The sequence below is a fragment of the Epargyreus clarus genome, unplaced genomic scaffold (assembly GCF_041222505.1).
Source record: "Epargyreus clarus isolate Ecla_fem2 unplaced genomic scaffold, WU_Ecla_fem_2.2 ptg000018l, whole genome shotgun sequence".
Lineage (NCBI taxonomy): Eukaryota > Metazoa > Arthropoda > Insecta > Lepidoptera > Hesperiidae > Epargyreus > Epargyreus clarus.
Genome location: NW_027332226.1, coordinates 6,298,549 through 6,324,068, shown reverse-complemented (window position 1 = coordinate 6,324,068; position 25,520 = coordinate 6,298,549). Strand labels below are relative to the sequence as shown.

At 35.8% G+C, this 25,520-nt stretch overlaps 1 protein-coding gene across 2 annotated transcripts in view; it reads right to left on the bottom strand.

The window, feature by feature from the left end:
• Positions 1-408: 408 nt before the first annotated feature.
• The window catches only part of LOC140749577 (ATP-binding cassette sub-family G member 1), a 58,494-nt gene continuing 33,382 nt past the window's right edge, over positions 409-25,520 (bottom strand). For both annotated transcript variants that reach the window (XM_073082681.1, XM_073082680.1), the window contains exons 3-13: positions 16,881-16,998; positions 14,107-14,299; positions 11,188-11,333; positions 9,338-9,576; positions 6,107-6,253; positions 5,503-5,651; positions 4,811-4,979; positions 3,230-3,330; positions 2,764-2,919; positions 1,289-1,472; positions 409-746 (exon numbers count right to left, since the gene is read on the bottom strand). In XM_073082681.1, coding sequence (XP_072938782.1) covers positions 592-746; positions 1,289-1,472; positions 2,764-2,919; positions 3,230-3,330; positions 4,811-4,979; positions 5,503-5,651; positions 6,107-6,253; positions 9,338-9,576; positions 11,188-11,333; positions 14,107-14,299; positions 16,881-16,998 — 1,757 coding nt within the window. In that variant the 3' untranslated portion in view covers positions 409-591. The remainder of the gene's footprint in view (positions 747-1,288; positions 1,473-2,763; positions 2,920-3,229; positions 3,331-4,810; positions 4,980-5,502; positions 5,652-6,106; positions 6,254-9,337; positions 9,577-11,187; positions 11,334-14,106; positions 14,300-16,880; positions 16,999-25,520) is intronic.

Here is a 25,520-nt window from a genome sequence, read left to right as displayed (position 1 = left end):
TAATGATAGTGAATAAATTAAGTCAGTGGGTAAGACCAAATCTTTGTTGTATTGGGTTAAATTTATGATTTTTATAATAACATTATCTTTACTTATAACTACATTTTTTATTAAAATAAACTATATTATTTATAAGTAAAATACCGGCAAGTGTACTAATACAATTAAATCACCAAGGGAAACATGAGGTAAACAGCTAAACTTATTTGAATAACATCTTAACACAATATAAATAAACAAGTTTTCCTAATTCGCACATTTATGCCCAGTTATCAAATGATTTATGAATATATATGTGTTACAAAAATGAAATGGCTATTACGGAAAATAGCCCGTAATTTTGGTATTATGACCAAAATTATCTCTCAATTCAATTATTTAATTACTTTAAATTGTTAAAAATCTCAAAGGTATGTCTACCCATTTACTCTTGGGCAGCGCGGTGGACTTTACCTTAATTCCCTTTAACCTTGATACTCGTGTCCAGCAGTGGGATAGTTATTACAACGACGTAAAATACATTTTTTAAACTAGAACCTATCATTATTCTAAACTGTTCTATTCATAAGCACTGGATTGTTGCTAGGTGGTTCATCTCTTGTTGAGCCTATACCAGAGGGCGGTGCACGTGAGCACGTGCATGAGGAGTGCGGTGCCGAGCACCAGCGCCATGTTGCCGCCCACGTCCACTTCCGCCATGTCCATCTCCACCAGGAACTTACTGGGGGTGATGTAGTGGCAGTACTCTGTAAAAAATAAATTTTAAGATAGTTGGAAATAATAATGTTCATTTGACGGCCCTGAGCGAGCTGAGCGATCACCTACCGATCTGATGCCGGGTTCGATATCCGGCCAGACATTTATATATGAATTATAAAATTATTAATTAGGATATTTGCTTTGGGTTTGAGGGTTCGTGCATTCCTATTTAGGTGTGTTCATGAAACCCACGATAGGGAAACTTAGTATGGGGCTATAAGTGTAGAAAGTGTTTTCTTAAGTCTATATGGCATTGACTTTGAACAGAAGTAGGAACAGTGTAGTTATACCGGGAGGGTACCGTTACCATAACCAATCCTAACGTAAATGTTATTGTTCTTAAGAAGACCATCTTGTGGGTAACCTTGAGGATTACGTTAGATTAGCGCGTAGGTATTAGTGGCGATCCTTTACCATACCCTTCATATCAGCAGCGCTTAACACTGTTGATATGGGACAGCAATAGGTGTTGTGATGTTGCCTTTAAAGTCAATCTTCCAAGAGCTTTTTCTTCTAATATTGCACTAACCTTTATCACAATGTATCTTGGTCCTATTAAACCCATACACAGAATGAACAGCGACGTGGAAGCCGGCTCGGAAGTACGATATGTGATGCAGCCATCTGAAGGCATACGGCGTGTCTCTTAAAGATAGGCAGAAGCCAAACACGGAGAACAAACACGCTAGAACTGGCCCGATGAATACTGCAATCTGTAAAAACAACATTTCAATTTAATACCGCAAGAGTCGCTTTAGATTCTTTATCTATCATGAAGATATATGCGGTACAGGAGTATCAGGCCGAGGAGATAAATTGCTCTACCGAAAAGAAACACTGTAAGCGCACACTTGATCTTTATTTTATAATTATGATTATGACTTTTATAATCAAAGACCCAAAGATATTTCACCTTGTACGTGTCGGTATCAGTATCAGTCGGAGGTTATGATAGAATTGCTAGTAAAACTAGCCGGCCACTCCTCCATTGCTCAATCATGACGTCATACTAGTTCGATATTCGTTAAGAAAGGGTAGTAGTAGAGAATCAACTCTGCGACACAAGTGATATCACAACGACTTCTATGAGGTCCCGTCATATAAATTAATTTGTTATGCTTTATTCATAGATTAGTAAAGATTACTCACTCCTAACAAGAAAATGTAACCAGTTTTGACAACTGAAATTCTCACTTTCATCTATTTTCGTGTTTGCAAAATATTAAAAAAAATGTAATCTTTAGAGCATGTATGAATGAAATAATATTTCTGAGCACTTTTTCTTCGATTTCGTGTTATTTTTGCACCACTTAGCTGCACATGTCGGCATTGTTTCGCGTAAATTACACCATGACAATCGGAGACGTAATGGGAAAACAGTCAGCTAATTTATAAATATCTATACTAATCTGGGTTTATTTTTAACTTTAGGTAAATAAAGGGTTGTATTGAACCAAGATTGAACCACTCGTTTGACCCAAACGTTAGTAAATCGGTTTAAAGGTTCCTGTTTTGGATTCCCCTTAGGGCGTAAATTAGAATAACGAATTTACTTGGATGTCTTGGGGCTAAATGGTTTTGCATTAAGTACTTTGTTGTGCGTGGTAATGGAAATTCTCCGACGAATACTTGTATTTATAAGAGATTTTTGAATTGTTTGAAACTTTATGTTTTCATGATTAGCAGTAACTTATTTTTTCAGATTTGCATTTCATTTTTATTAGGCGCTATTCTTGTTGGGTACTTAAACCACTGAGTAGTAAATTCGTATACTTTACTAGATATATAAAATAAATTAACACACACAATGCTAGAGCGGCTCCAAATTAAAAAAAAATCGTGTCTGGTCCTTTATCGAGATAACACAAAATTTAATAAACCGAGACACTGGTTTGTTTTGTTTTCTATCACCTTTCACCGTCAAGTTTGATACATCGTATTTAATTTAAGATTACTCTATTATTTTTGTTAAGTGTAGGCAATATTAGAAATAATTCCGCCTACCTTAGTAGGTGTAGTAGATCCGATGAAGTACCCCCACGCCTGACCGCACAGCGACGTGGCGACGACGGTGGCGAGGAAGAGAGTTGCTCGCGTCGGCTCTAAGGGGTTGTCGGTCAACCAGTACGACAACACTACGTATGACACGCATGATATCACCTGAAAACGTAATTAAAAATTAAATTAACGAATTTTACCGAATAATGTAAATTTAGATAATCTACAAATAAGGAATTACAAAGAATTAGAACGTTTTCTTTAGAAGTTTATTTAGTACCCATACGGTTTATAACTGGTATTATTTAGGCTTGATACCAAATGTCTAGGTGATTTAAGTGAAGTACTAGTATCACTACTGTACTAGTACACATGTACTCTTAGTTTTTATGAAAAATACTTTATATGTTTCAACATCAATTTTCTGCTTATCAAATGCTTCGCAAAATTTGGTTACACAGTGTTCGCTTACCTGGAATGGTAATTCTACGGCCAGTATCGAAAATATATACGGTCCTAAATTGTACCATCGATTGAAATATTCTCCCTTCAGTATATCCATTTCAAGAGGAACTGAAAAGAAAACAAAAAAATATGAAAACTTAACTTTGTGTTAAATGTAATCTCATATTAGTGCCTTATTAGATAATAAAAAGAAAGATGTCTTTAAGTTAGATTATATACAACATAAAATAAAGTAATTAATCAAAATAAAAATTCTTAATATAGGAGCGGGCGCTCCAGGGGCCAGATGGCGTCAAAAACCCAATCCGAAAAATAATGTCCATTGAAAAAATATATGACGTCTTTTTTGCCCCATTATTATTTAGGTATTTAACGTAAAAACGGAATATAATTACTTTTTTTAAGTGAAAGTGTAGACCAAAAGGCGCTAAAGGGAAGGGAGAGCTGATCAAGGGTTGTAAAAATCATATTTATTCGTTCAAGCTACTATATAGTTACTTTTCTTCTAAAAGTATATCATTTGAATAATATTTATTTGTTATAGTTACAGTTTACTTAAGACTAGGTATTATTAGCAAATGATAATTAATCGTGAAAGAATTTGACAATGAAATGTAATTTACGAAAATAATTAGCTTTTTATCAAAGGCGATCTAATTATTTAATAATAATAGTTTTGATAATGTTTTGATATTACAGATACAGATACAGTAAATTCGTAAAAAATATATAACAATGAATTTACGTATCTATCCGCATATTTAACTAAATCTAATCGGTATACATACACGGTGCGTTATATTTCAAAGTCATCAGTTTTAGTGATAATATAATCTTATATATAAAATTCTCGTGTCACAATGTTACTTACCGTACTCCTCCGAAACGGCTTTACCGATTTGCGCCAAATTTTATATGCATATTCAGTAGGTCTGAGAATTGGCTACTATCTATTTTTCATACCCCTAAGTGATAAGGATTGTTCACCCTTAACATTTTTTATTTATATGGCAACACAACGTTTGCCGGGTCAGCTAGTATAAATATTTGAATCAGTAATATAAAGATTTGGCTTTTGAAATTAAATAGGTAGAGTAGGGTAGTTTGTTGACGTCCTAAAAGAGTTCAATATGAATAAATTTTGAACAAATGAAATTTGAACTCGAAAAATTTGAATTTGAAATATTGAAATGGACTCTAGTACTTGGTTAACCTAAATCCTCCCTATTATGAGACGACCAACAGGTTCTAGTTATAAGGGCAGTAACATTTTTTTATAATAGAGGAGTAGGAGACTAGCATGCAGTCCACCTAATGGTAAATGGCTTCTGCCGCCCATGGACATCCGTAATCAACCCGAGATGGGATTAGATATGGCTGGATAAGGTCGGCCACAGATGCGCCGCTGCCCTTGAGGACTAAGCTGGAACGCCTCAGAAAAGTTTGTTTCCCTCATCACACCCCTCAAACCCGAACACAGCAGCGCTTAATACTACTGTTATTAGGCAGAAATAGGCGGTGGTGCCGCCGGAGTTGAACCACAAAGGGTTATACCACCTTTAACATATAATGAATAGCAAATACTCACACGACAAAGTCACAGACATTTTGCCAGTATAAACGACAAGCAGCATCGAGCCGTACAAGTAAACGTAGTTGCCTAACACACTGCTGGCCTCACTGCCCACTCCGGAGTACAAGTAACCAAACAGCAAAGCGATCACCACATGAGCTGCCACTCGATACAAGAAGAGCGACTGGAATAAGAAAATAGCAAAGTTAAACTTAAACTTCAATGCCAGGTTTAGATATTGGTTGAGGACAGACGAATAGACATGAGCACCTATGTATAGAGTAGGATACTCGTGTGAATTCGCTACTTGCTACGCTCGTCCGTCTTTCGCTTGGTGTTCTCCAGCGCAAATCAAGAGATTATGCGGATTGTTCAGCAAGTTATTTGGCTAATTGTTTGCGTGATTCGTCTTCAAAAATAGGTATCTATCTGGCATAACGTAAAACACAAATTAATCAATAATTCAGAAACTCTATGACTCTTAAAAATTACAATGTATTTATGAAATTCCACTGCATCATCTTGGAAATGAAGTGCTAAACTTAAAAAAAAAATGATTTCCATTAAATATTAAGAAAAATGATTAAAATCGTCATTTGATGCGACATATTCGTGATATTCATCTTTTTGATATTCGTCGTTCTACAACATCCAGTAGACTGATAAGGGCTTATATATATAAAACTTGTGAAATATATTAAACTTACATAATTTCTTGTTGTCATCAAGTAGTTTCTGTAGAGTAGTATCCATATTTGTCGTAGCGCCCCAGAAGGCCGGTATATGTGTTTTGAGTTTTTCTTTTGGTACTTAGCATTATTTTGGAATGATTTTGATTTAAAATCGGATGTAATTTCTGGAAACGTACAAATAATCAGTTTTAAATAATCATGTTACTTTAGCTGTTATTCTTGTTAAAAAATGTTATATAATTTGAATACTTGTGTCTGGCCCAGTGCTCGTTGACTAATTAGGCTGCATTGAGTAGTCTGCAATCCTGTTTCCCACGGATTGATTTGAGTCTCTACTAACAACTTAAGAGTAATATGACAAGTGCTAAAACCTGTATGGCTAAATCAAGAAGCTACCACCGCCTTAGTGACAACGTATCAGTGGTTAGCTTCAGGTAAGACTCCTTCTTGGGCGGCAGTAACCATTTGTCATCAGATGGACTGCATATTCCTTGATTAGCGTAATCATGGTTAACTCAACTCCGATGTTTTCCATACATAAAACTTCTGTGTTCAAAAGCAGCTGTAGAATGATCCCATCAGATACCATAAAAAGTTGTAGGTTACGTGACAAATTTACCTAAAGGGTTAGTTAAACTGGAAGTGTTGATGACAGGAACATTTTCAGACTCCCAGCTGCCGGCAGCAGCTTCGCCCTTGTACTGGGCCATCGCTTGGGCAGCCTTCACGAGGTCCACACTGTACTCCCCTGATGATACTTCCATTACTGAAAAGGGAAAAGAAAATTCCGTTACTTTGATGTTCCGTTCCTTAAATATGCAATATGCATATTTAACTGCTTTTAGGTATATGTTTAAAGGGCGCGGAAAATATGTGAGTGAAATCTCATTAAAAAGCAGTGATAGCCTAGTGTTTAAGAAGCCGTGTTTCTCTCGACCGAGAGGTCCGAGGTCAAATCCCATGCGCACACCTCTGATTTTTCAAAATTGTGTATTAGAAATTAATTATCACTCGCTTAAACTCTGAAGGAAAACAACGTGAAGAAACCTGCATACCTGAGAGATTTACACAGAAAAAATCTCAACGGTATGTGAAGTCTACCAATACGCACGAAATCATATTAAACTCCAACCATTGAATACGATGGGATAAATCGTGGGATTAGTCAATCCGTATATTAAAATCAATAGTTTGTTTCAAAGAAATTATCGAGCAGAACAGTGCCAATCATTGGTAGATTTAAGCTTGTTTTATATGTCTAACATCCATACGTAACATTCAGAACGGAAGCAAGTTTAGTTATTTCGTAAATATCGTGACAATGATATTAAAATTTAAAAATTTTTATTCGCATTTTTTTTTAAATATAGGAGTAGCAGACGAGCATGCAGTCCACCTGATGGTAAGTGGCTACTGCCGCCCATGGACATCTGTAATCAACCCCAGATAGGATTAGATATTCCTACCTGAGGTCGGCCACAGATGCGCCGCTATCCTTGAGAACTAAGTTGGAACGCCTCGGAAAAGTCTGTCTCCCTTACCACACCCTTCAAAACGGAACACAGCAGCGCCTAACACTGCTGTTATTAGGTATAAATACGAGTAGGTGTGGCGGTGGTGCCGCCGGAGTCGAACCACAAGGGTTCTACCACCTTCAAATCGCATTGTACAACGTCACAAATATGGTGGAGAGATTTCATGAATTTCTTAGGTTCCCTAGCTTATGGAATAATAACGACGTGTTTGAATCGTTCAGGCTAAGAGCTAAGAAATAAACATTGTATTAGAAATAAAACATGTAGTAAAAATAAACATTATTTTTATGATTTAAATAGCTTATTCTGTAGCGATATCTAAAACATATAAATATCATTAAAACATGTAATGAGCAACGTACTTGTTAATTATATTGTTTACGTCTAACCCGTAAGCCTATCACTTCAATGTCATTGTACTTAGATGATATGAAGAATTCTAAGAATTCTAGTCTACGCGGAAGTGCTTTGACCTACTTCGTGAAAATGTAATGATAATGACCCAGTGGGTGTAATCTGTAAACTTGACCCTAGGGCGCTAGGATGCCGAATATTTATACAATGGATATCCTGATTTAGTCAATACCGAGAGAAATAGTCAGACATTACATTCTACCTTAATTGTTTTTATAACCTAACGATGAGGTAGATGAGCTGATGGGAAGTAGTCACCATTGCCTATCAAAGCAATACCAACAGAGTCGCCAATGCATCGCTAACTGATTTTGCAAGAAGAGGTATTTGTAAATATTTTTAAAGAGCCACATTTTCAATAATCGACAAAGTAATTCTAAAGTATCAATTTTTTATATTAAACCATCGCCATCGTGATGAAATTTTGAATATTATCGTTATCGTTACGCCTTTGACATTTACATTTACCTAATAACTGCATTGTTAGGTGCTGCTGTGTTCCGGTTTGAAGGGTGTGGTAAGGGAGAAAGACTTTTCCGAGGCATTCCAGCTCAGTCCTCAGGGGTAGCGGCGCATCTGTGGCCGACCTCAGGTAGGAATATCTGATCCTATCTGGGGTTTATTACAGATGTCCATGGGCGGCAGTAGCCACTTACCATCAGGTGGACTGCATGCTCGTCTGCTACTCTTATATTATAAAAAAAAAAATACATATATGATAATTTGAGTAACTTGAATCCCTAGGCGTTTTAAACGAAAAATTATTCACTTCAATCTTCGAAACTGTATGATCACTTAACGTGATATGGACTCTACGACCCTTTGCTATAAAATATCAAACACATACAAAAAAAATCTACTCATATTACATAAGAATATTCGTCATTTTCTGATATCTGTGCCATCTTTGTGTTTGTCATAGGCACGTAATATATCTTCTATTATGTAATCTGTGTTCACTGATTTCCTCACGGGCCATCTACGTAACCGTAGATCGTTCTAGTATTCCAAATACTCGGTTCTTGTGAGAACCAGTTTTTAAAATAAGAAGTATTTAGGTGCAGTAGTAGCTTAAGGTAAGTTATGTAAGAGATGTAGGTTATCTAAGTTTACGGAACTATTTGTAGTACTAGCTACTAAGTCAAATAAATAAATAAATAAGAAGAATGTTACAATTCAGTTAATAATATTAATTAACATAATATACGTCGTTGTTTTCGGCAAATCATTGCTGTCCCACTGCTGGACACGGATCTCCTCTCAGAGTGAGGGAGTTTAGGCATAGTCGCAACGTGAAATTTCTTCCCATACCTTTGATATTGTTTTTTAAAAATCTCTCAGGTATGTAGATTTCCTCACGATATCCTTCACCGTTAAAACAGGTAATAATTAATTTCTAATATGCGCGTAACTTTGAACCCCGGACCTATCGATAGACCGAGTTTCAACTACGCTATCGCCGCTCTTTTTCTCAGTTGTTCTTTATGGTGTTAGTTCCAATTGTCAATGGACGGCTACCAAATCAGGTGGACTGCATGCTTACTGCTAGGTTTGCTACTTCAATCTTATAAAGGAAATAACCTACCGCATAGCATTATCAGTAATAAATAGCCTAGTGGTTAAGAAACTCGGCCTCTCGATCGAGGGGTCCGAGGTTCAAATCTCACTCTGATTCGCACTCACGTCTGATTTATCAAAGTTATGTGCGTATTAGAAATTAATTATCACCTGCTAAACGGTGAAGGAAAACATCGTGAGGAAACATGCATACCTGAGAGATTTATAAAAAAAATACTCAAAGGTATGTGAAGTCTACCTATACGCACTTGGCCAGCGCCCAGCAGTGGGACATGAACGGGTTGATGATGATATGGTGAAATCATTGTTATATGGTTACTTACGAAAATCAGCTGGGTTGTGGTAAGGTGGACACTTCAGTCCCGCGGATTCCAGCGCTGGTAGAAGGTTTACTCTGGGCCCTGAGTACAGCGTGCGACCAGCGGCCAGACAGTACACCGAGTCGATTTTCTCGAAGAGTAACGCCGACGGTTGGTGGATAGTGGCTATGAGGGTCCTTCCGCCGCGCGCTAGACTATTCAGCAAGGATATCAGAGACGCTGAAGCTGATGAATCTAGACCACTGGAAATAAATCACTTTGTAAGGAATTAAATGAATAAACAATTATCTACAAATAGGTTAATCGAATTTTTAAACTAATTTTTTCTCATAACTTAAGGATTTTTCTTATCATAACTTAAGGATAAGATAAGGAGGAGAGGAAGGATAAAAATTCTGAACCTGTTTCTCGTCATAATCCTGATGTAACGCTAAATGTTGTATTACCAATTACTTTAGATGTAATGTTATTGTATTCAGGAAAATTCGTCTTTGCTTGTAGTGTGTGGGTAATGCAGCAAAAATGGATTACCAAGTATTGTAACTTAGGGATTCATTAGAATTATAAAAAATATTGATTGTACAAAGAAACACCAATATCGACTCAAGCGCCAACTAATAGCATAATAATCAATCATTTTGTCATCTATTTTTGGTATCATTGCGTCTATATTCCAAAAAGGATACGAATGAATACGTTTCGATAATTCAAATTAGGTGACCGCCTTTATTCTGTACTCGTACAATGCATTGATTGACAATGTAGAATTAATTTACATTAATCAAAACCCAATTCAATTCTTAGGGTCTATTAATACTGGCGCCCAGTCTTCATATTTTTTTTGTATTATACGTCCTCAACCCTTTACAATCCACTGCTGCGTACAGGACTTATCTCAGTGTGTCAAGGCCATAGTCAGCGCTGGCCATGTGCGGATTAGTTGACTCTAAACCCCATGTAAGTATAATTTAATAATTAAGTGAAACGTAGTTCAGCGCTAGTGTGAAAAGACCCTTTAAAATAACACACACAAGTATACAAAGTATATTGCACTATTAAATGTCAAGTGACAAAAAGGCGCCTATCCACTTAAATTTTCAATAATGATACTTAACAAGATAAATTGAAAATTATTATCCCGTCGAGCAAATTTGTCGTCGAACATTTTTTATTTATTATCTAATATTATTAATGTACAAATACATAACCCGTATCCGCATTACCTACTGAAACCGTAAAAAGCCAATCATTTTACTTGTCGTCATATAAGTTAGGAGAATATGAGCATCAGGGTATTGTTAAGGACGATAAGGCTTTAGTTCGTGATGCTGGCCAAGTATAATCTTTACGTAATTATAAAATAAAAACGATGTGCAAAATTAAAGCTACGTCAAGTCAATTAACGTTTCATTTACCGTTGAAGCAAGTGATTATAAAATGAATGTAATATGTTAATAACTTCGAAAAATTGGAGGTACGTGCAGCATTCAAACTCTTGCCAAATGATTGGAATACCAATACCAAAGTTCATAGCTCTCATTGCTACATTCCGAGGTGGTTCCACTTCCATACACTATTTCTAGCGTAAAGCAAATTCTTGCGTTTTAGTGATAAGGGTGGAACCCGGCTGCCTTACATAATTATGTAACGACCCACCTTAGTCCTTAAGAGTACGAGTATAGACTTTAGGAGGAGCCAGTGACGGATTTATACATTTGCCGCCAGTAGATAGGCTAGTCAAATTATGCCGCTCCTAATTGACCCTTACAATTTGATACCCTAATTCAGAGCTATCTAGATCAAATACATTGGAAAGTGTGAATATTTGTCACTTCAATCTAACAAAAACTTACGTCGTAGGTTCGTCCAGGAATAATAGAGAGGGGTCTGATAGAAGCTCTAGAGCTACAGCCAGCCGCCTTCTCTGACCTCCGGAGAGATCTCGCGAGAGTGACTCTGATGTTGCGCTTAGACCCAGAAGTGATAAGATTTCGAATACCTGTAACAGAAATTGTATCATTAACAAATTATTAAAAAACAAAACTGTCTGCTTTTTACCTAAACAATATAAGGGTTGCAGGGTAGTTACTTTTTTTGTAATTTTTGTCTCTTATATTGAGACTAAGCAACGCCTCACATTTTAAAATCCATTAATCCGTTTGGGAGGGATGTAGAGTTTCTTAATTTTTGGTGAAATTAAATTAAACACATCGTCGATACTTACTGTTAAAGTTATCATAAGATGACGAAGTATAACTTCCAATAAATCTTTAAATATTTAAAATACTAAAATAACAGATATTTGCTTAATTTAATCTTAATGTAATGACAGGAACAACTAAGTCTAAGAAAAAATGTTTGGTATTTAGGTCTGACCAAGTTAAGTCTAATGTAAACGAGTTTTAATGATTACTATACTCGGGATTAATAAAGTAATTATAGCTATTATGCTATAATAAGTGATATGTGATACTTGAATAATGATAATTAATTAGTTCAATACTTACTTACTTCAATATGTACACAACTTAGCTAATCTTAATGTTTTTTGTAATGAATTGTAATAATCAGACGACTTAATTTATAAAGTAATATTAATTTAAGACATAAAATCATAAAGTTTAAAAAAATACACATCCATTATTTAGTTTATAAAACCGATCGCGCACGATGCTCTTTGACTTGACTCTCGCTCGCACGCACACACTCATGTGTAGGTAATTACAATAGAAAGAGCTGTAGAGAAGCATGGAAGAAGAGAAACACCATATGGTCAAGAGGGTCTTCGTTCAAAAATTCGAATAAAGCGCTACAAAAAGGAAACGATCAGTTGTCACTTCGCTGACCAACAGACTAAATATGACTTTTGTTGTCATATTTAGTCTAAACGTGATATTGTTGTCGACAGACTAAAAATGACTATTGTTGTCATATTTACTCTGTTGGTCAGATCGATTCGTATGGTACCTACACTGACGAATAATACACTACAGTTGCAAAATATAACAAAATTATAACCACATTTTATTATTCTAAATGAGGTTTTATAAATTAATTGCAGATGATTATGTTATAATTAAGATACCTAAAAAGTTTGCATTACGAAACCTTATTTTTATATTAAAATTATCTTCTACTCGAACTAATTTTTTAGAGTTTTGTTATACAACTGATCTTGATTTGTTATTAATTAAAGGACACAGTCGGAATTGAATTATTTTAAGGACAATGTACCCATAATGATATTGTGTGAGTAAAAAATAACCTTTTAACCTCTGCTGTTATTGAATCGACCCTTTAAGGTCATGTATTTAAGTTATTTAAGCGCATAATTTCACGTTTAGAGGACCACATTCGGAATAATAAATAAGTGTAACATTGTATTTTCAACCGACTTCAAAAAGGAGGTGGTTATCAATTCAGCCGGTATCTTTTTTTTTATGTATGTACACGAATTACTCCGCCGTTAGTGGACCGATTTTAATAATTATTTTTTTATTGTATAGAGACGAGCTGGAAGTTGGTCCCATTTAAATATGATGAGGATCAGAGCGGGTTCTGGAGACAAAATATGTAACTTCTCAACCGATGGGTATAATTGAGTTGTGTTTGAAGATATATGGTGTAAGTTCTAATGAAATTGCCCAGTTCATCATTGACTATTTAGTTAGGTTAGGTTAGAACATATAAGACAATATAAAACTAAGCGAGCAGGGCGCGGTAGCGCCCTGCGAGCGGGCGGTTCCAATCAATGTAAACTCAGACCTTACCTTCATTCATGATCACGTTTTTACAATTTTATATTTTATTAATATAAATGTTAGTATGTCATCACTAAAAAGGGCAAAAAAAAATTTTAACAAAAAACACAACCGACTTCTATGTCACTACAAAGTAAAAAATAATTGAAATAAATGTTGGTTTAGTACATATTTCTGAAGTCGGCGCTCATATTAGATACGCTGTTTACATCGTTATCCAACGAAATATATTGAGCGCCGACTTCAGAAATATGTCCTAAACCAACATTTATTTCAATTATTTTTTACTTCGTGGTGACATAGAAGTCGGTTGTATTTTTTGGTTAAATTTTTTTTAAATACTTAAGTAATACATTTAAATAGACTTTTTAGAAGTTGAAACTATTTTATTTATAACTGTTATTTAAAACTATTTCTTTATCGTAGACGTAGATGATTAATGAAATAGTATGATAAGTTAAAAAATTGATATTACTTTTTATATTAAAAAAACATATTGCTTCATTTAATTTCCACACGTATAGTATACAGGACAGGCTATTAAAGAAATGTTTCTGATCTCTTTAGTAGATCAGTTTAGAACAACTAGATTAAAGCATGTATTGATAAGATTATTTTAAGTACTTGCTGTTAGTACATCTTGTAAGCAAATCTCTTTTTATAAAGTTAATTTGTCTACAAACAGCCCATTAAAGTAAGTGGTCATTGCCATCGATAGATATCTATAACCAATTTTACTTGAACAAAAGGCATGTTTAAAAAGATCTCAACTTTATTTACCCCGAGGACTTAGGTGGACGTTGGAAAAGCTTGTAAGTTTACGCTTTTATTATCACACAATTTAGACCGGAATACAGCATCCCAAGCTTTGCTTTGTAACAAAAAAAGCTACATATAGTGGTAGTACCGGAAGCTGACCTACAAAGAACCTTCAATTTATAAAAGAAAATTTAAAACCCAAAGCATTGTATTGAAGCTTGACTCATGAACTTTCACTGCATATCATCTTACTTTCTCTTTCCGCTCATGCGATGTGAAGTCGGCCAGCTTAAGCGCAGCAGCAAGAGACATGGCTTCATACACGGTGAGATGTGCGCGGAGGTCATCTTGTTGGCGGATGTACCGCACTCCCCCGCGGCCGGCCGACTGTGATGCACAAGTACACGATCCGTTTACAATGATCTCGCCCTTAGCGCCTGTTGTACTGGAATAAAAGTATTTATGTTCCATTTATTGCTTTTTTTTCATACATTCGTAAAGTAGGTAGTGGTCAAAGGACATCAGTAATCAACCCCAGATAAGATTAGATTCCTACTTGAGGTCGGTCCAGATGCGCCGCTGAGGACTAAGCTGGAATGCCTGGGAAAAGTATGTCTCCCGTACCACATTTTTCAAACCACCACTCCGTAACGCTTATCGCTGCTGTTATAAGGCGAAAATATGTGTGACGGTGGTGCCGAAGAGTCGAACTATAGAGGGCTCTACCACCTTTAATTATTGCAAATCGAACGCATTTATGCGATTTGCTCGGAACAAAAAAAATATAAGTCTGTGGATTTACTTGAGAAGTTCGGTAAGCAACGTACGCTGTATAATTAATAGAATTTATTTTGCACAAAACAGTACATTACTGTAGGAACCGAGCGTAAGTTTTGAAACTGTAAAGGAACCAATGTCGCCTATGTCTGCCTCATAACAATAATGTAAAATTACTGTTTTGGATGTAAGGTAGAACAGATACACCCCACAGCCAATCTGACGGCAAGTGGTTAATGCCCTAGAAGATCAGTATCGGATCTAAATAGAATTACTACTGGCGAATCGTAAAAGATTCTCTCACATCATAGCATTTTTTGCTTACATATCCTTGAAATCAGAATGCGGTTGCGTTGTTTTATCTTTGTTATTTGTGTTGCCGTAGTATAACAACGATTATTATTATATATTCCTAAATAAACGTAAATTATAGCCTTTTCGACACCATCAGCGGAAGGTCACAGGATAAAAATAACTACACAATAAGAATAAACCTTTACATGAATAAATTTGACGCATAATATCATATCACCAGTTTTTTACATGTGTTTTTATTTCGTCCACTTGATATTTTTGCTTATTTTGGGTCAGTTGAAATGTCTATTTTTGTAGCAAAATAAAGGAAACAAAATAATGACTGACTCAAACTTCTTAATAACTCGAAAAATAATCGTTCTATTGGGGTTCCGTAGTTACCCAAAGGGTACAAAACGGACCCTATTACAAAGCCTCTACTATTTATTCGTCAGTTACAAGCATCTACTAAATAAAAAATAATAACAAAATTAGTCACCGTACAAAGAACCAGTACTTTCGACATTTTTCGAATTAACTATTAATCATGATAGGAAGACAGTTTATTTTTTTACAATGCATTTACAACTATAGCTACTATTATAGCTAATAGTAATAATAATAATAACCATTTAAACATATTTGTATAAATTAATTTGCATTGTAAATTTAATTACACATTATTATTCCTATTATATTATTCCAACACAGGTAGCAACTGTATCTGTGTTGGACAATACGTTGAAGTAAAAAAATGTATTGGTTGGTATTTGTTTACGTATGGACCAATATGATTTCCTAGTTCTGACACAATCCGCTAGGGAAAACAAGTCATAACAAAACCAAAACCAACCAAAAAAGTCATATTTGTCGAAACGTAAAAACTCCAGGTAAGGGTACAGTTAGTACGGTACGGAACCCTCCGTGTACGAGCTCGACTTGTACTTGGTCAATTATTTATTTCTTTTCAAGTTTCCCACTCGTCACCATGAAGCTTGTTAAGGCCTGAGTAACCATTTTTTTGCCGGTCATGCTTACATCAGAAAATCCAATAGGATAAATTGTGTTATGCGTTTGTGAACAGGAAAACAGTAACACATTTCTTATATTTCAATCGGCATATATTCCAATCCTCTACTACCTGTTTGTAGAATGAGAAATTAATTACAAGGGATTTTTTATGCGTCACGAAGTATCACAATGAAATCATGACAGAAAAAGTACAAAACTCTATCGTGCATTATTATATAGGCTATTTCTATGAGCTACTTTATAGCTTTTATATACAATTTTATAGTCCACTAAGTTTACGAAATGTTTCAACATCCTAACCTAAATATTGAGAAACGCTGCGCAAAGGTTGTTATTAAATTAATAAAGTTGATCAAATATAACTTTTTCCACTAAGGGGAAATCTTACAAGCCCACATTTTATACATCGCTTAGTTGTACGTATGGCCCTCGTATTTCTATTTCACCTCACAATTGAAAAGCGGTTCATAAAACACGTCTATCTCGCAAACATTTGTTTAGTACTAACATTCCAGTTAAATGACCGTGACATACGAATTGACGGATTTCGGCTATCTAGGTTCCATTTTAGTAGGTATTTATGAAATATCTATAAAATTTGAATGTTTGAATCTGAATTATTTATATTCCCTATATTACCTAAGAAATAGGCAAATAAAGGGCAACCGCGCAAAGAATCGTTTTATATGTAGTATATCTTATGTATAAAATTCTCGTGTCACAATGTTAGTTACCGTACTCCTCCGAAACGGCTTTACCGATTTTCACCAAGTTTTATATGCAGATTAAGTAGGTCTGAGAATCGGCTAATGTCTATTTTTCATACCGCTAAATGATAAGGGTTGTTCACCTTTAACTTTTTTTTATTTATATAGCAACACAATGCCGGGTCAGCTAGTAATTATATATAATTGTTAACTTACGAATAACCAGCAAGGATATTAAGTAGGGTCGTCTTGCCGGCACCTGAAGGGCCCATGATGGCTGTCAACTCTCCTGGCCTGAAGCATCCATTTACGCCTTTTAGGATCTGTTTGCGTTCTGCAAAAAAAGAAACAAATAAGTACATCTGTTTGAAGGATGGTATATGTAGTAGGTATAGTTTCTATGGGTATTTCTATTGGTGAGCAGTTCTAAAAACCAATATAAACCGGAAAAGCCAATAGGCTTTCGCGGAAAGGGTGTGGATGCTGATGATTTTGCGTATTATTATCGTTTGTTTTTTTATAATATAGGAGTAGCTGACGAGCATGTGGTCCATTTGATGGTAAGTGGCTACTGCCAGACCCCAGATAGGAGGTCGCTCACAGATGCGCCGCTACCCCTGAAGACTTAGCTGGAACGCCTTGGAAAAGTATGTCTCCCTTACCACACCCTTCAAACCAGAACGGAGCAGCGCTTAACACTGCTGTTATTAGGGAGAAACAGGTGTGGAGGTGGTGCCACCGGAGTCGAACCAAAAAGGGTTCTACCAAGGAAACGACCCGTTGTGGTACTACGTTTTGTTAACTTTTACTTATAATTCAAACTATTACTTTATTTTTTTACTATAGTAGTTTGTAGGTGCCTAAATACCTATCTAATCTCGCACTTCATATGATTATTGGTGTCTTAGCATGTCAGGATAATATTTGCACAAGACGCGAATAAATAGTAGACTTCGGACAACTTAAAAGTGTCGATAAATGTAAAAGTAAATCATTCGCAAAGTGGGCCATGTGAAAGGAAAAAAGTATCCTACAATTCACAGTTTTTTGTCGCATGGTAAGCATCGTAAATATTTCAGTCATGCTCGATTTGTTTAGCACTTACATGTTAGATTTACTTATTCATAAAACTTATTATGAATGGTATTATAAGCTATTATTTCGATAATATGACGCTTTCTACTGTTAGACACATCACTACAGTGAATGGCCAACACTAGCTGTCATGTAGACAAGTGGTATTCGGCGCGCTTTTCGATGGAAAAACAAGATGGAAGTTTCGCAAGTTCGTTGTGCGTATTAAATATTTAAATAGTTTTTGCAAAGTTATCTATTAGAAATCAGAAGTGAAATAAAGTACTCACGTGCATAGTGGTGAAGTTGGCAAGGTATTAGTGTAAAGGTGATGTTAAAATACCTACTGGTTGCGGGAATGACGCTATAAAACTAATTATACTTTTATTAAAACTTTACTAACAATTAATGGATGCAATAAGTGTGCTACAATTGCTATATCAAACTAATTTAGTTCGTGTGAATAACTTTGTATCGAGTTTTGATGTGTGTTCATGTTATCATATCATGGGAAAAAACTTTGACAAGTTTGAACATGTCTGTCGATGCGGACGCGCGCTGAAAAAAAAAAAAGGCATGCTGAGGGTGTTGCTTGCTGACTGCAGATTATGACTGTCTTGGCTTGCATGCTAGAGCGGACGTCTTATGTATCAAATTGAGAATTCGGTGAGATTAGTCCATGTTATTTACTATTGACTGTATAATTAGTATGAGTTATTGATTAGTGAAAGTACATTTTGTGGAAAAGAAAAGAAACTGAGTTATTGATTGATGAAAGTGCTTTTTATGATTAAAAAGAAAATATATATATTATATAATATGTACAAGAACATTAACATAAAATAAGTTGCGCCTAACCTTCAGCTTCATTTGAAATTTAAACTTCATTTATTGCATTGGACAACATTATTAATTAATTTAACTAAAATATATATTTTGCTATAAAAAAAAAATACAAAAATAATTATTAAGAATACTTAATTATCAACTAAAATGGGTCGCCATAAGAGAAGATATAAATCAGTTAGCAGCAGTAGTTCAAGTTCAGAAAGTGAACGTAATGTGGAAAAGAAGAAAAAATACAGAAAGGAATTGAAAAGGAGTAAAGACCGCATTGAGGCTTTAGAAGGCCTTGTCTGTGAACTGCGAAGGAAACATAACGATAATAGAGAACACTCACCTCATGTTGCTGGAAACTCTATGCAAGCTGTGCGCTATGTGGGTCGAAATGATTTTATACCTGAGTTTGACCCCCAAAAATCTGCTGTCTCCATAGAACACTGGATTAGAAATTTAGAAGGTATATCTAAAATGCATGCATGGGATGAACGCACCTTAATTTGTAGCTGTACTTCAAAGTTGCGTGGTTATGCCAAAGGATGGTATGAGCAGCAAACGTCATATGAGATGAGCTGGAGTGAGTGGAAAGCAAAACTGATTAAAGCTTTTCCATTCACAAGAAACAAATTGACTCAAATTAGAGATTTGGTTAATAAAATAAGATTACCGTCTGAAAGCCCTATTGAATTTTATTATAACAAACTAAGTATTGGTATGTCATGTCAACTAGGGGATGATATAATTACTCAGGCTATCATTGGAACTTTAGGCGACAAGCTTTTAGAAGTTGGAGCTCTGTCAGCTGGTTGTCAAGATACAACTTCACTACTGAAATATTTGGCAAGTTTTATGAATGCAAATAGTACAGAAACAAAGACAGACACAAGCAAGCTCAGCTCGAGTAAGGTCCTCAAGTGTTTTAAATGTGGCAAGGATGGTCATAAAGCTTTTGCATGTCATCGTTCTAGGAAACATAAGGAAGATCAAACGAAATGTTCATTTTGTAATAAACCTGGCCATGTTGAAGCAACTTGTTATCGAAAGAAAAATCAGGAGAAATATTGTTCTTTCTGTAAAATTAAAGGCCACAATATAGAAGAGTGTAGAAAACGAGCAACAGGCTTACAAGATAAAACTATAAGGAAAGTTCATTCGGTAAGTTCTGATTTCTCTGATAGTAAATACTTTAAGTCAGTATTTATTAATGAGATGCCGGCAAGTGCATTTATAGATTTCGGAAGCTCATGCAATATAATCAAACAAAGTGTTTGTGACAAGTTGGGTTTGAAGACTACAACCAATGACACAATTGTAATAAAAGGATATGGTGATGCTTTGACCTGGCCAAAGGGAATTACTACAGCATGTTTAACAGTTGACGGTGTTAAGAAACAAACTGAATTTTATGTTGTACCAGATACAGTACAAGATTTTGACATTTTGGTAGGGCAACCATATACCGAAGCTTCAAACATTGTAGTAGTCAAAACATCTACACAATTAAATGTTTTTGATAAAGAAATGGCGCTGGAAGTTGCAGAATTATGTCAAAATTTAGAAAAGGTACGCTTATATCCTAACACTTCTGTAACATTGAATCCGGGTATTAATAAAATTACTGTAAGAACGGAACCTATGGCAAGTGGAATTTTAAAGGTCAGACAGAGTGAGCAAAGACAACCTAGGTGTGAAAAGAATATTATAGGTGAAGAAGTTGGAAGTGAGGATGGCATGGCAATTATAAAACTTGTCAATATGACTAATGAAGCAATGTCTCTTAAGAGTGAAGAGTGTGTTGCTCGTGCTGACTTACTTAATACATGTAAAGAAAATACTGCACCCAAAATAGGGGGTCATTTATCTGAAAATCAGCATTTGACTCTACAGTCTGTCCTTAATGAATATCAGGACTGTTTCTCTGGTGATGGCATGGAACTTGGAAATTGTCAAATCGAAATGACTATTAGACTGATTGAAGATAAGATTATAAATTATAAACCATACAGGATATCATTTCATGAAAGAGAGATTGTTAAGCAGATTGTTACTGACCTGTTACAAGCTGGAATCATTGAAACATCTACATCACCATATGCAAGCCCTGTGCTTTTAGTTAAGAAGAAAGAGGGAGGTTATCGCATGTGTGTAGACTACAGAGCACTGAACAAAATAACTGAAAAGGAAAGATATCCTTTGCCAGTTATACAAGATTTACTGGATAGATTAGTAAACAAATCAGTGTTCTGTTGTTTAGACTTGGCAAATGGGTACCATCAAATTAAGATAGCAGCTCCATCCAGACCATTTACTGGATTTGTTACACCCGATGGTCAGTACCAATATCGAATGATGAGTTTTGGATTATGCAATGCTCCGGCAGTCTTCCAAAGGGCCATGAATGAAATATTAGCTCCTGTTATTCATAAATGTGCTGAAGTGTACATTGATGATGTTATTATTTGGGGGGAAAATGTAGATGAGTGCTTAGTTAATCTGAGAAATGTTTTTAAGTTAATTAATGCAGCAGGTGTCAAGTTAAAACGAAATAAGTGTAGTTTTCTGACTGAGACTGTTGAATATCTTGGTCATTTAATCTCTGCGGGGAAAATTCGTCCAGCTCCGCACAAGATAAATGCAGTAGCTAATTTCAAGACACCTCATAATGTCCACGAACTTAGGCAATTCTTGGGATTAGCAAGTTATTTTCGCAAATTTATAAAAGGATTTGCGACCATAGCTAAACCTCTCACAATGTTAACAAAAAAAGGAATTGATTGGAATTGGGGACCTGATCAAAGAGAAGCTATGGAACACTTAAAGGACATGTTGACTGCTGATCCCGTCCTTACTATTTATAGTCCAGAACGTGATACGCAGATCCACACGGATGCTTCAAAAGTAGGACTTGGTGGTGTACTTTTTCAACGCCAACAAAATAATGAATGGAAAGTTGTTGCTTATGCAAGCAGGCAAACATCTGCAACTGAAGCTAAGTATCACAGTTTTGAACTGGAAGCACTTGCCGTTGTCTTCAGTATACAGAAGTATAAAGTGTACATTTCAGGACTCAAATTCACTGTTGTGACTGACTGTTCTGCATTGAGGTTAGCTTGGTCAAAACGAGATTTGTCGCCTCGCATTGCACGATGGTGGCTTGATCTCCAGGAATTCGATTTTGATGTAGAACACAGACCGGGGGCTTCAATGTTGCATGTAGATGCTCTGAGCAGAAACCCTATATTGGTACACCACATTCAAGAGAAAGATTTTATTAATGCTTTGCAAGATGGAGATGAAGATATTCAAGGGTTAATGGAGAATTTGACATTAGAACTTAACGCTAACAAGAATAAAAAAGATGGATTGTCTAAAAATTTCAAGATTTCGAATGGATTGTTATGTCGAATTACCGATAATGGTCCAAGACCAGTGTTACCTAAGAGTGCAAGATGGCATATTATGAAAATTTATCATGACAACAATGGACATTTGGGACTTGAAAAATGTATTGAGTCTATACAAGCTAAGTATTGGTTCCCGAAAATGAGGAAAACTATTGGCAAATATGTGGCAAGTTGTATAGGTTGTCAATTTACCAAAAAGCCTACCGGTAAGCAGCCAGGATTAATGCATCCTATTCCAAGGGTGTCTATCCCATTTGAGACTCTCCATGTGGATCATCTGGGTCCCTTTTGTAAAAGCAATGGTAAGGTTTACATCTTTGCCGTTATAGACGGATTTACAAAATTTGTATGGCTTGAGGCAGTTACGAGTGCAAATGCTAAGGGTGCTATAACCTCTCTAAACAAGCTAAGCCAGGTGTTTGGTTACCCAGCACGAATAGTGAGTGATAGAGGCACTGCTTTCACGGGAAATGAGTTTAGGGAATATTGTAAAAATCAGGGTATTAAACATGTGTTGAATGCAGTGGCCTCTCCCCGAGCAAATGGACAGGTCGAACGTCTTAATCGCACAATCCTTAGCTCTCTCACAGCTTATATGGGTAATGAACAAAAAGGGTGGGATGTACACCTCCCCAAAGTACAGTTAGGCATAAATTCTACTATTAGTCAAGGGACTGGTAAATCACCGTTAGAATTATTGTGTGGTTTGAGACCACGGTTGGCAGCTGACCTTCAAGGTTCAGTTTATAGAACAGACCTAAAAGAGATGAGGGCAGACGCGGCCAAGAAAATAAATATTAATGCATCCCAAATGAAAAAAAGATACGACAAAAGTCGACGGTTACCCAAGCCAATCAAAGTGGGTTGCATGGTTATGGTGGAACGAAGGATTTTAAAACCTGGTTTAACTAGTGGTAAATTAGTACCACGATATGCCGGACCTTACAAAGTGACAGCTGTGTTACCTAATGACCGGTATCAAGTTACATCCACCAAGAACGGGAAAAGAATATATCAGAATATAGTGGCTCGTGACAAGTTGAAAGTCTGGCAGGCCAGATGTGTGTCATCCGACGAGAGTAATATTACTGATGAATAAATTAATCTTTAAATGTCTTTTATTAGCTTTATGAGAAAACGCCGTTAAGGGCTTAAATGGTTGGTTTGTTAACTTTAATCTCTGTAACAAGGTCTACAATGCCGCAAGGGGCGTACATTTTACAATGCCGCAAGGGGCGTATATTCTACAATGCCGTAAGGGGCGTACATTCTACCATGCCGCAAGGGGCGTACATTCTACAATGCCGCAAGGGGCGTATATTTTACAATGCCGCAAGGGGCGTATATTCTACAATGCCGTAAGGGGCGTACATTCTACAATGCCGCAAGGGGCGTATATTCTACAATGCCGTAAGGGGCGTACATTCTACAATGCCGCAAGGGGCGTATATTCTACAATGCCGTAAGGGGCGTACATTCTACAATGCCGCAAGGGGCGTATATTCTACAATGCCGCAAGGGGCGTATATTCTACAATGCCGTAAGGGGCGTACATTGTACACTGCCGTAAGGGGCATTTATCCAACGCTGCTGCGAGGGGCTTATTTTAGACACTGGCGTAATGGGCGTCTATTCGACACCGCCGTAAGAAGCTGGTGATTTTAAGTGCTGAGATGGACTCATTATTTGTGACAGCCTTTAGGGGTTCCCATAATTATGATATGATGGATACGTCAAAAACATGCTTCTGCAACATAACAAAGTGGTCCAGTATCGAACAGATCGAAGGTGCGCTATTCTAACCAATATCCTTCGGGGACGAAGGAATTGCAGGATGGCCGAACTGTTAGACACATCACTACAGTGAATGGCCAACACTAGCTGTCATGTAGACAAGTGGTATTCGGCGCGCTTTTCGATGGAAAAACAAGATGGAAGTTTCGCAAGTTCGTTGTGCGTATTAAATATTTAAATAGTTTTTGCAAAGTTATCTATTACTACATACATACATACATTCATAGGTCTATACGGGATCGGAATGATCTTGATCTTACCTCTATGCCTATCAACAGATAATGAATGTTTTGCTTAACAGACATTTAAAAATGACTGTATACTAGAAATTATCAATTAATCAATGATCTTTGGTAGGCGGTATTTGGATAGATTGAGTATATTTAATGTTTTGCTTATCAGATATTTCATATTTTCTGCACACTAGCAATTATGAATCAATCAATGATCAATTTCATCTTTGGTAGGTAAAATTTGGATCGATCGAGTATTAATAATGGGCAATACATAATCGCGCACGTCCGCATGTTTTTTTTGTTGCGGACAACTGATTAAAACGGTTCAAGTAACCTAGAACCCATTAGGTACTAGAGCGGCACGGTAATACCTTCGTCACGTGTCATAGCAACTATCGATATTATAACGCGGTAACTCTAAATTATCAACGCATTACTTCTATGGCAATAAAAATAAAATATTCAATTAATGCAAATCAGGACATCGTTCATTAATATGAAATTATTTATAAACGACTCGGACATCCAAATCTATTATAGTCCGCGCCAAACTGCTGCGCTCTGAAGTTGTTGCGAGCAGGTAGTCATACAATTTGCTATGGCAACGCGATTCATTTCTATATTCAGAGCAGACTAGCAGTTTTACGCGGACTATACAATACTAACATTTACGATGTTTTATTCGTACAATATTTTATACGCGGGAAATATTTATCAAGCATAATAAAACTATTGTTGAGTACAGAATAAGATAAAAAATTGATTTGACGGGTATTGTTGCGTAATATATGAGTCATTTCTATGATTCAGTTTTAATCGTAACATAAGCAAATTACTAAACAAAATCGACGTAGTTAAATTCTGATGAAATAATTACTGATGAAATAATAAAACTGTAGAAAACGTTTGAATAAAATTAAAATTTATGATTTTGTTCATATTTCGTTCGACGTTCGTTCGTAAGACGGCAGATTGTAATGTTTATTTTTCTAGATTGTTTTTTTCATACACAGCTATACCAATAATCAAAGTGCTAGTAATAAATAAAACCATAATTATAATTATAAATATATAAAATAACGATTGTAAATTATATATTGCGTTGCTTAGATATAAAATGAAAAGCTTGGTTTATTTGTAAACATTGTTGTACTTTTAGATTTTTATAAGTTAATTGCGTTGTCAGTTGACGAACGTATTTCATGATTAAAACTTTTATGTCCGGGTTACTACACAACAGATTGAGAATTACGTCTTGATAAGACAATGAAAGATAACATTGCAAAAACAACAAGTTCCAGAACATCCAAAACATTTTTAATTTGTAATTAAAGACTTGCTTTTACCCGCTGCGCCGCTCACTTCCAAAGATCTTTTTCTAACCCTAGGGAACGGTACTTTTTCGGCATAAAAGGATTTTGTAGGCATGAATGTCCTTCTATTATAAAAAGTACATATACTATAGCATTTAGGCAAAAAAATATATATGCAATAGGATTTTTTTCAGT